Consider the following 12,900-nt stretch of genomic DNA (forward strand, 5'->3'; position numbering starts at 1 on the left):
TTTAATTGTTTACATAGCTTGAAGGATATATTCACATTTTTTCCAAGTCTGTCTTAAAGGAAAACTACACCTGCCAAATGATCATGTGTGTAGTTGCTACGTTAAATTCGTTACGTTAAATTCGTGAAGACAACTTTGTTTTTCTCACATGCCTCGACAGTAAATAAAGAATTCAGACTCTTATTATTGTCATTACCTGCATCTCTCTCTCTCTCTCTCTCTCTGTCTCATTGTGTCATGTGGATTACTGTTAATTTGTTATGCTGATCTGTTCTGTATGACATCTATTGCATGTCTGTCCGTCCTGGAAGAGGGATCCCTCCTCAGTTGCTCTTCCTGAGGTTTCTACCGGTTTTTTTCCCCGTTAAAGGGTTTTTTTTGGGGAGTTTTTCCTTATCCGCTGTGAGGGTCATAAGGACAGAGGGATGCTGTAAAGCCCTGTGAGGCAAATTGTGATTTGTGATATTGGGCTTTATAAATAAAATTGATTGATTGATTGAGACTCTGAGAAAATTCATGATGAATTGAAGCCATAGGGGTCCGTGTTTAACAACAGCAAAGCATCTGTTTACAAACTCTCACACAGATCGCGCAGTATAATCCAAGTCTCATTTATCCAGTCGTATGCTCGGTACTTCCCAAACAGAGCACTTTCTGACGGGGAACTGAACTGAAAGTGAAACTTATCGAAGCTCTCTTCAAAACCAGACTCTTTAGACCCTTTTACTGTTAGTAAACAGTATGATGTTTTTTGGTGGGCGGGGCTTAGCTGGAGACAAAACAATTCTCCATAGACATCAGCTAGCACTACCAAGCAAGTCATGTTGGCTTGTTTTAGACAATGGAGGAAGATGATGCGAGTGGGGCATTCAGAAATACTCATTAAAAGTGCTGGAGCGCACTCTGGCACAGACTGGACCATTCAATTATCCTGAGCACTGCACTCTCAGAGAGGCAGAGCGCACTCTGCGCACTCTGTCTGTGGAAACTGAGCAGAGGGGAGCACTGAGTGCAGTGAATATGTGGCTAACTTAACCGTTCTTCAATTCATATAAATATAACGCTCCATTTCTTTGACCAGCAGGGCTCTCATTTTAGTGTAGAGCATCAGACTGAATTTACGTAGGCTCCATGTCAGGTCATTCACTCTCCAGGACCGCGAGTGTCACTTGAATAAGTAAACACTGCCCAGCAGGACCAGACTGGCCGACCTGTATGCTCTCACTCAGTGGATGGATGATGTCACAGGAAGCTTTGTGGTTGATCACTATGTCAGTCTTACAAAGGAGGATGACACTTGGACAGTTTCCTCCAGTTTGTTTTGCTATTGTTAGCTAGTGTGCTAAAAAGTTAGCATTACAGAGAAATCCAACATTCCTCTTAATATCTCCCCAGTTTCTGATGAGGTGGACATGATAACCCTTAATACACTTAACATTATTCATCCCTACAACAGGAAATACCTTTTTCTCTAACCTGATATGAAGTGTGTGGTGCATATGTGAGCACTTTTGATGATCACCTCCGTCCAGTTCTTTTGTCTTATCTCATTTAACCATAGTTGTCTTTGTTTTTGTTGATGGGCAGTGGCGGTTGATATGTGACTCCTGTGTAGCCTACAGCCCTGTGGTGGACTGTGGACTGTGAGGGTCTATCGACAAAAGCTGTAATTTCACCTCGCTGAACACAGGAGCTGCTGATCCACTGCTGCATCAGTCAGTTAGTTTGTGTTATTGTGTGACTTTGGTGAATCCTAACTAACCCTTTAAAACACCAAAGTCACACAATGACACAAACTAACAGATCGAAGCAGTTGTAGACCAGCAGCTCCCGTGTTCAGTGAGGTCAAATTATGTTTTTTGTCAAAGGTCCCTTCCTAACTTGCTTTCAGTGTAAGTGATGGGAAACAAAAACCTCAGTCCTTGTTTTGTACAAAAATATATGCCAAAGTTCAGCTGGAGCTCATGTGAGGCTTCAGAAGCCTGATGGGTATATTCCAAAGTTAGACTCCTTTTAGGACAAAATTCACTTTTTGTGTTTCCCTGGTTTAATTTGGCGCTGAGAAGCAGGAGAGGGACGGTGACACAAAAGGGAATTCTGTGCTACAAAGACTGTAACTTTGAAAGATGCTCACGAGCTGAATAACTCAGACAGCTGAAACCTCAGATTAGCTTCAGATAAACTTTTGAAAATAGTTTGCACAAACACGGACTGTGGATTTTGTCCTCTCTCACTTACACTGAAGGCGCATTAGACAGGGATATCTTCGTGGTCAGTGTCAACAGGAGGAGAGGTTACAGCAAGTAAAATGGTTTCAGTGAACATATGGGCACCTGACGATGGGTAAGTACCGCAACCTGCCATTTACATTAAAGATCATTTGGTAAACTTTAACATGTTTTGTTAACCTCTTACTATTTTGTGCACTCAGACAATGACTGTATTCTAAAAGCGCTTTCATTCATAGGAGAGAAGCCAGGCTGCTAAAGTACAACTATCTACACAAAGGAACACCTCTTTAAATTTCTCTATTTGCATATTTCATCTTTGGACACTTGTGCTGGACATCTTTTCATACAATTTTTTATAACTTCAATTTACTGGTGTTTTATTGTTTTTAATATTTTAACTTGTGCTCCATACATCTTAGGTATGTGCGCTCAGGGACTGAGCTGTGCTGTATAGAGTTTGGAGTCTTGCATATAGTGTTATTTATGGTGCATCTTGATCCCAGAGAGAGGCTCACTATAAACTTGATTTGATATGATTTGATCACAGGCCAGATGTGACTGTTTCATGTTGAGTTCTGCTGTTATAAATTTGTAGGAGCACAATTCATTACACTTTTAGAACATTTTATTTAAACCTTGCACAATCTTTAAAAGACTGTGGGTGCAGGAGTGTCTCCGATTACAGCTCAGAATGGATTTGTAGCTTCATGTTACCTTATACACAGGAGAATGATCCCACACAGTTAGGTATACAAATATGAGTTCAGGCAGTCTCGCGTGGTGCCAGAGAAACATCTAGAAGAACTCATTATCATTCTGCTATAAGGGAAACTGCTTTGGCTTGTTTGTATTTCTTCAAACCAATCATGATTGTGTTGGCCAGGATCAACTATGTGATTAAACTTTTAATAACTGAAAAAGACGCATCTAGTGCCCCCAGCACGCACTAGATGCATCGCGCTGCAGCTCGTCAACAGACGACCACAGAAGGTTATTGTTACTAAAATATATGTACCTCTTTCACCTTACCACCTCACCACATATTAGCTTAGCACCCACTACTAAAAGTTCATTTCTCACCTGAAGAGCATATCTCGAGAGCTCTGACTCGCCAGGAAGTATCTTTTTAGACACTGTCTTTATAATGACGGGATTTTGGGTCTTTAAGCTCGGGGTATTTTTCGACCTCAACAATGAGTCTCTCCTCATCCAGTCTTCGTCACACACAAGACAAAGCAACAGAAGCAACAGAGTTCTCTCTATACATCCATGGTGAGTAGAGGAGTCAAGCTGCCACAGGAGCAGAGAAGAAGAGCTGCTACGGGAGCCGGTATGTACAAACTATTTAATGCTGGTGTGGCCAGGCTGGAAATATGACGGTGGTGGGTAGTGTCGCCAATGTGCATCTAGCCGCTGCCAATGTGGCATTGTATATTGAAAATATTTGGGGCGTAATTTTTGACGTCATTCGCCACTGGTGTGTCTTGGCCTTTAGAGGTGAAGCTTGACTGTACTTAAGCTCTTAATCTCATTGGACCCATTACAACCAGGGTGGATTTGCTAGCTGTTTGCGGCTCTTGTAGAACATTATTACGATGGTAACACATGCCGCTGCCAAGGTAAAAAGATGTGGCAAATCACAAACATTCACAAGTTGTTTGTAGATCTTTACAACAATTCACCAATGGAACAAAGCCGGAATGCCTTATTGCATGATCCAAATCTTCATCAAAACGTACCACTATTTGTATGTGGGTTGTTTGCTCTGCCGTTGTGAGGTCAGTTGTGATTTTGAAAATGATAAAACACAGATAGTGATGGGGGTGGAGAATGCCGGCCTAAATAGTCGGCCAGTAGCAGGCTTACCGCCACAATCTACATCCTGTGAGTCAGATTAAAGTTTAGGAAATAGATCCCCTTTTAAAAAAGTGAGACTGGTGAGTCTCTAGTAAAAACCTGAATGTTGTAATTTGACAAAATTATCTGTGACTTTATAAAATGAACAATGTGAAAAAGGGTTAACTTAAGTGTTGAATTTTCTGATGTGTGACGTACATTTTGTTGATTTCATTTTTCTTTTCTCCAAGAAAAAACAATTATAAATGTGTTAAATGAATAAATTATTTTTTTAACTTCGACCCTATTTTCTCGTGTTTATGTGACTGATGGGAACAACAGTTTTTACATTGGTCCAGTATTGAGAGAGAGGGTTGTAGACAGCAGCGGCAAACAGGCTGCAGTGTAAACACTCTGGGCACGATAACAGCTCTGTCAATGTACGTCCACTAAAAGTGTTTGTTTTTGCCACTTTGGCTCAGATTGTTATTTTTATTCTCTAACATCATTAAGGACAGGATCCATACTGAGATAGTAAGATCCTTTTTGTTTAACCAGAAACAGCCCTGACATCGCTATCACCACAGCCACCAGACTCCATTTTAATCAACAGTAATTTTAGCATTTTAGCATTTGACAGAAACAAAACAAAACAAAATTCACAGAAGGCATGGTGGTTCATCTTTCCACTGTTCCAACACTCACCAGCTCTGGTTTGGTTGAAGTAAACCTCTAATGGACGATTTAGATGTGAAAGTACACAGGCTTTATACACGCTTAAATTACTGTTTATTAAAATGGAGTCTGGTGGGGGTGGCGATAGTGATTTCGGGGCTGTTTCTGGTCAAACAAAAAGGATCTTAATCTTTAACAAAGAGGTCTATCTCTGTAGGGATCCTTTCCATAATGTTGTCAGACACTTCGAATACTAATCTGAGCCTGTCAGTGACAAAAACACTTTTAGTGGATGTGAATTGACGCTGCAGACATGCCCCGAGCAGCAATTTCAAAAACTGTTGTCTCCATTCGTCACTTAGATACAGAGTCATGAGAATATAAGGTCCAGGTTGAAAAATACCAAACTCACCCTTTAAGGAAAGCAGCTCTGACTCAGCCAAACATTTCTTTGGTTAAACAAAACCACGAAACTCAGAACTGTAACTCTCCTAGCTGTGCACCTCTTAAAATAACTGTATAACTGTGAGAGGGCTGGTGGTTTACATTAAGATCATGACACCAGGATGCATTTTTATACTGTCTATGTACACAGTTTGTGTGGGAGGAGCGGTGAATTTACACACGTTGCATAACTTATTTAAATTATGTAACATTCTGTCTCCAAACTTACAAAGGGAGCATTCATTTAGGATAAGCAACTGGTCAGATCAAATGAGGGGCTTGAAGAGGGACACTGAACAAAGGAATGTGAAGCACTTGGAGGATTTTCGCAGCAGAGGTCAAGTGCTGAGAGTGTCAGAGGCCAGATATCCCGGGAGGGATGAATGCCTGTGGGTATTGTGACCAGCAAAGCAGAGAAAAGTGACCAGGCTCCACCAATAGGTGTCAGCCTTCTATCCTTCCTGCATTACCACTCTCAGAACTGAAGAAAGTATGTTAGTGTGTGGGTCCCTGAGTTAGGGTGGCTGGCTCCAGGAAGCATCTGGAGCTGGACGTTTCTACAGTTGGCTGCAACTCAAATGGACAGTCAGTTTTGCTGGACTTGGTACATGAACTCAGCGCAGAGCTCGGGGCTGTGTTTGCTTTCTGTGCTGACTCTTCGAGAGTTACTGACAACCAAGAAAATTTAATGCAACAACACTTTCCCTCACCTGAAAATCATACGAGTTCACCGGTGGAGGAGGAGGGAAGGAACCAGAGGATGGGGGGAAACCAGTTGACTCTTCCGCAGGTGGTGGAGGGGGAGGGTAGTCCGCTGGGATGGACACACACACACACACACACACACACACACACACCAAGAGAAACAAAAACAGCTCATTAAATACTTCCTCTTTTTTCCTACATTCAAACGGTCACAATTCTAACAAAGCAGACACTACACCACTGAATGAACACACAATATAACTTATTTATTATCATTTTATTGACATCCTGGGTGCAGAAAAAAAAGATTGAACACACAGAGAAGAAAACACACTTACAGACAACCTATGTATGAAGTGTATTATATAAACTCCTTTGGCTACATCAAAGACATAACTGAATGGTGCACAGTTCACATGATGCTCTGTATGGTCAAGGTTAAAGAGAGATTACACGGTTTACTGAGGTTACTGTGTATAAATGTATGAATGGATGTGCCGGAGCTCCTTTATGCTGACATGTGGAGAATGTGCACAGACATCCAACCACATCCATCCATTTAAAAAAAAAAAAAAAACATGCACATGAACCTGACTGTGTGATATTGTGTAATATGCTGAGCCGGTCAGTGTTAACTGTGCCCTTCTGTATTTGTGGAAGCTACGACAAATGAAGAACATTGTAATGGGTAAAGTTCAAAAGAGTTCTTCACGGTTGTAGGTATGATGTTGGCGACCACTGAGCCACAAATGCTTGAATATTAAAGCTGCAATGATCAATATTTTTATATTAACAACAGATCACATGGCTGCAAAATATAAAATGGTTCAAACCTGCAGTGAATTATCATTCAACACTGCCTCTCAGCTCAACAGAGCATCTACGCCTCTTTAAAGGAACTCTTCACCTGCAAAGTGGCCGTTTCTAAATCGATCACTCGTCGCGTATTGCCTTAAATTTGTCCAGAAAAAATCCACGGTGAACAAAGACTCCAAAAAAGGTGATGTTTTTAGAACATTCAGATTTAAAATATGTCAGTACAACCAGTCTCAGCCACAACTAAGTACCCCAACTAGGCACGTGGATGCTCATGTGCACGCACCTGCTCAGGGCGTACTTCTCCTAGGCTGAAATCGAAATCAAGACCAAGATCCAAGATCAAGATCAAGATTAAATTTATTGTCTTGGGCCCTACACCCATACTGCAGCCATAAAAATACAACATACAACATAGTACATAGACAAATCAAGATTAAACCTAACGTAGCATTAAAAAACACAAAAAGATAAACAAATAAATGACATGATACGCTAAAAATACCTCTACAAAAATGCAAATCAGCATATCGTCATAGTCCAATGCCAGATCTAGCTTTATCTGCGATAATTTAAAAGCTTTATAGACAGAGGTATGAATGAATTTTTAAATCTGTTCAGTCTGCAACAAGGCACTCTAAGGACGCATTCACACTGGCGCTATTTGGTCCGCTTTAAACGAACCCTGGTCCGCTTGAAAACTGGTGGTATTGGTTGACCTGCAAGTGAACCCTGGTGCGGTTCACGTACAGTAGGAAATGTAAACAGACTGTCCAGCAAACCAAAGAGACTAAATGACGTAGAGCGCATTGCATTTTGGTGTTTTTTGTCGTGACCAAGCCGGCTGAAGCAGATGGATTTCCGTTTTCGGTCCTGACCAATCAATGAGCCGGGTTTTCTTCTTCCTCATGCTTTTCTTCATCAATGGTCAGTGGTCATTTCGGGCAATACCGTCCCCAAACGAGCAGCTGTTGTAACTGCGTGATGATGTCCAGGTGATTTGGTCCGCTTTAAAAAGTGCAGTGTGAAAGTGAACCAAACCAAATGAAGGCGTGAAATTTTTTGGCATTCCCCGCCCAATCGAACCGAGTCCCCTGGACTATCCTGGTGTGAATGCGGCCTAAATCTCCTGCCAGGTTCATCACTCTGAGTGAACCCAAATGTTTTATATCGTAACGTTTCAGCAAAAATGCTGCGGAAGCACTGAGCATACAATAGGATAAATGAGACTTGGATTATACTGCACGAGTCGTGTTAGAGTTAGAGTAAGATATTTTTTGGCCCATTTTGCCTTTAGTGGACAGGACAGGTAAGCGTGAAGAGGGGAGAGAGAGGGGGGATGACATGCAGCAAAGGGCCACAGGCTGGATTCGAACCCGGGCCGCTGCAGCAACAGCCTTGTACATGGGGCGCCTGCTCTACCACTAAGCCACCGACGCCCCAGAATGTTATCCTTTAAGGGGTTTTCCATTCACTGTGGAGGCAGGCGAGGAAACCAAAGTTTTCATCACAAATTCAATGTTACACACAGCGACTAACTGATACACAAACCATCATTTGCAGGTGCTCCTTTACGTTTTGGTTCTGGTTCACTCTCACCGCTCTCATCACGTGGTTTTTGAATGCAACTCCTTTTAGCTAAAAATCTACTGTACACTACCTACTCAGACTGAACAGCAGGAAACATTAGCAACAAGCTGGTGAACATAGTGGAGCATTTGGTAGCTAAAGAGCTAGATATTTCTTAGGAAGTGGTGGAGACCAAAAAAGGAGCTAAAAGAGAGAATATATTCGACTTTCATTCATCAGGTGGCCTGAAACATGAATCAAAATGAAAGCTAATGTTGCTCTGTGTCTGCTGGATGAACAAATAAACAACTTAAATGGTGATAATATATCAATATTGTGTTCACAGGTTTTCCTGCTCCCCCATGTGGCCAAAACTGGTTTAAAAACTGCTGGTTTAAGTTTACTAATGTATCATTTACGGTTAATATCAAGTCCTCTTTGATTTGTATGGATATTATAATTGAGGTCATTGTTTTATTATATTTCATAGCTGCAATACAAAAAATTTAGTGCAATAGAGCTGCATTGCTCACTAATCACAGTGACTTTCAGCTCCTGAAAACACTAATCAGGATCTGACTGATTATAATGACATGAGAGACAGCATTTAAGTAACTCTAAAGTTACTGAGTGAAATGAAGATGTATGTCTTATTAATTTGTCTGACAGACATAAAGCACAATTAAAAAAAAAAAAAAACAGCATCTGTACAAAACACTGAGAAGTTTGGATTATTCATCATAAATTGCCTTTAACTGTAAAATCAAATCAGACATTAGAAAGAGGTTATACTGTCATTACAAACGAGAGAAGGAGAGTGACAGAGACAAAGACACGGAGCCTCGTCATCCCACGTCAATGACTGACACACATAATTGTAGCAATTTGGTTAACTAAGAAGCACTAATCTGGGGTAAGCATGTGTTTTATTTTTTTTTCCCGGAGATTGGAAATGTAAATGTCGTGTTACAAATGGGTTAGCCTAGGTGTTTGTTCTGCCAGCGGAGGAGAAACAAGCCAAATTTGTAGTTCTAAAGTCCACGCTAATCCAAGGATTGCATCCAACCACATGTTTCAGACAGGATAAGGAGTTACATGCCAAATTAAATTCTGATTTGGCTTCTCTTGGCACAGGACTTAAGACTGAATCATTTGACCATGTACTTCTAAGTACCAAACCAGACATGAGCTTTGCAAATTAAAGGCTTTTATGAGACGTAATGGGAATTTGTTCCAATGCTGAGACTTTGATGAGTCCTGTTCAGAAATTCTATTTGCTTTCCATGGCTTTTATCTGTTTTCATTAGAATCTAATTGATGTCATCAATGTAGTTTATCCAAGGCAGCTGACCAAATTAATTAAGCGTGGTTTTGAGTTGCCTCGACAAAACAGCTAAAAGCAGGGAGAAAAAAAGGGAAGACAGAGAGATAATGCAGCATGGTTAAAATCGGACACATGTCTGCGTCTTGAGCATTATAACATTTCAGAAATTGTGAGCATTGCATTAAACATTCCCTCTGGGTGCTTGAGGGCCTCCATGTGAATTGTTTATATAATAACCTTGTGACCTCCGCTAAAACTCCAGAGTGCAACAGCTCCTCTAAACCTCTGGGAGAGAAAATAAAATATGCTGCTCCACAACAAGGCTCGGCCCCGGTCCTCCCTCCCCTCGCGCTCCAGCACGGATCCCTTTTTGCCAGAATATAAGTCACTTGTAACTTGTGCCTTACAGAGAATTAAAACATTAAGTTTCATGTACGTTTCTCTCGAACATCAAAGAGGTTTTGGATTTCTCATTTCAGGAAACACAAGAGTTGTAAATGTTACAGAGATGCATGTTTTATTGAAGAGGTCTTAGAATGTGGAACAGTGGAAAGCAAGACTTGGAGCAGAAAAAGGGGTCATTAAGTGTCTTCGCTGAAGGGATCTTTCTGGTTATTTCCCCCTGCGACCTGATTTTTCTAGCATCTGTCATCATGCCAGTCATTTAGGAGTGAAATGTGTTAATGTGCTAATGTAAAACAAAATCATCTGGTAGTGTTTGTATTCTCTATAATCCTTACAAGCAAAACCATTTTCTCTCTTCAACGCCTGCACTCAACCTTGAAGTTGTTTGTGGCTGATTCAGGGTCAGCGAAGAAACAGACGCTTGAAAGAAGCCTTTTCAAATTACGTGGCATGCAGCATATTTCCAGAATATAACATTCTTCTATAAAATAAATCATCTGACTTTGAAAATACATCACTGGTGACCAGAAGATCTTTAGCTGAGCCATTTAAATGCACACTGTTCATTCAGAATAATCATCATGATTTTATTGACTTCATCAGACAAAATGCTGAAAAGTGGAGCCGGTCTGTGCAGTGCTGTAGGAACTCAAACTGCCAAAGCCAGAGAGAAGTTAAAACACACCCTTTCAAACACAGTAACTCACACTGGAGATATGTACACATTTAAATAGCTGTGGCTCAACAATTATCACACAGCAAAAAGCAATTAAAGCTGCAACTCTACGGCACCCTGTGTTGAAATAAACAAACAAATGTTTGCGTTCCGTGTTCCTCAAAAAATCCACTGTGTGTGTCCTCGAGGTCACACAAACATGTTCATTGTTCCTTCCTATGGATTTTTTTCCCCAACATTTTAAATCCTGCATTGTTTCCATCAATGTTACCACAATAGACGCAGAGCCTACGCTGTACCCTACGCCATAGCCTGACATGCACCTTCACAGAAATGTAACTACATGTCGCAGTGATGCAGACCTCCTGTTTATTTTTGTAAGCTGAAACCATTTCCCTCAGTGGAAACAAAGCTTTTATTTACTTTAATTTCACAGGTAAGAAACAATACATTGTGAAGACAGTAAAGCCTCCAGTAAATAACATTTAAAGTCTTGTGTGTGATTTATCCTGACTTCATATATGTAAAGGAAATCTCTGCTCGTCGCTAGCCTAATTTATACAATGTAAAATGCCATAGGCTTGTGCTAATAACGTTAGCATGTTGTATTTGTTTGGAAAACGTGTTTAGTATAAGACAGTTGTTTTGTCAGTGAATCTTGTGAGTTGTAATGGAGCCAAATTTTGTAACGTTACCTTTGTTAAATGTTGCTGTTGTCCCTGGCTTCATGCAAGTAGAGGAAAAAGTCTGCTAGCCGCTAGGCTAATTTATACAATGTAAAATGCCATAGGCTTGTGCTAATAAAATTAGCATCATGTATTTGTGGGGAAAATGTGTCCAGCAAAAAACACATGCTTAGTCTGTGAATGCTGCGAGTCATAATGAAGCTGATTTGTGTACTTGTGTTTGAAATTGTCTCTATTAAGCCATGTTTAATGTGTGTTTAATGTGTGTTTTGAATCAACTTAACTTTACAGCACTTCACAGAAACCCCACTGCTGACTAATGTTTCGGAGGTGTAACTGCAGAGTGACACAGATACACAACCGCACAAGTATAAATGCTCACAACGTCATAGGCGACGTGCATAGGGCAGGTTAAAAAAAGTTACCCTTTAAATCTTGCCCCTGAAAAATACACCCATATTATGAAAAAATTAGTGAAACTAAGGCTGACACTAATAAAAATTAAACTGAAACAAATAAACCCACCCTGGAAACTAACTTAAACTATACTTAATTGAGAACAAAAATTATAAAGGAAAAAACATTTAATTAAACATATAAATATAACTCTGCTTACATGCTGGTCTAAAACAAAAGTGAGATACAGAGTGAAGCAAGAGGAGAGAAACTCAACTAATTTCCTAACTATTTCAATATGGATCTATATCTATATCTATAAAGCAGAAAAATAACAGGAACTGTACGAAACATGGTTTGAAATATTACGAAATGGTGAAAATCTGACCAAAAAAAAAAAAAAATCTGCATACTGAAAAACTTGTTTTTTGTGTTTTCTCTCCACTTCTCTACTTCTCTTTCTTTTACCAGAATAATTTTCTAGTCCCATCAAAAGCGGACCTTCTTTCCTCTAAACAACAGTGAATCAGTGAGTGACATAACATCTGGCGGAAAAAAAACCCCTCAGTTTAATTTTAAAATTGTGAAGATCTGTAGGAACTGAAAATGATGACCCTCATTCATAGGTTAGGCAGATGTGCTATTTCTGTCATTTTCTATCTTTTTTTGTGTATATCTATTTCACCCTGTTTCAGACCAACCAGTTTGAGTTAGAGGTTTGATCGGGACCAAGAAATATCAGGCCTGACCCTACATGAAACCACATAGTTTCTGTCCGAGCCAGAGCCAAGGCTGGAACATGACAGCAGTTTGGGCACAAACCCAGTTAAAAACCTGAATTTCCACTGTACAATTATTATTCATTCATTCCCTGACGTGAAGGATGCAAAGACCAAAAGTTCGTACTATTCGTGCATTTGCCTGAGTTGAAATTCTTTAACTTGAGCGAGATATTGTTGTGACGCTCTGTCATGAAGCCTTTCAGCATTGAGATCTAGTTGAGATTCCCCCAATGTTACAGAGAATCACAAATGGAGGACAAACTTGTTTTCGCTGCCTCTTTGACTCAACGTCAGCACTGTAGAGAGATACAACAAAAAGGAGATGACTTGGGGGAAAGATAACAAAGCCATATGA

The 12,900-nt window shown here is 40.3% G+C and overlaps 1 protein-coding gene across 10 annotated transcripts in view; it reads right to left on the minus strand.

Annotated features, from left to right (window-relative positions):
* lpp (LIM domain containing preferred translocation partner in lipoma) overlaps window positions 1–12,900 on the minus strand; it is a 244,864-nt gene that overhangs the window by 137,098 nt on the left and 94,866 nt on the right. For all 10 annotated transcript variants that reach the window (XM_078168576.1, XM_078168573.1, XM_078168574.1 and 7 more), the window contains one exon: window positions 5,897–6,000. In XM_078168576.1, the coding sequence (XP_078024702.1) occupies window positions 5,897–6,000 (104 nt within the window). The remainder of the gene's footprint in view (window positions 1–5,896; window positions 6,001–12,900) is intronic.

The sequence above is a fragment of the Epinephelus lanceolatus genome, chromosome 6 (assembly GCF_041903045.1).
Source record: "Epinephelus lanceolatus isolate andai-2023 chromosome 6, ASM4190304v1, whole genome shotgun sequence".
Lineage (NCBI taxonomy): Eukaryota > Metazoa > Chordata > Actinopteri > Perciformes > Serranidae > Epinephelus > Epinephelus lanceolatus.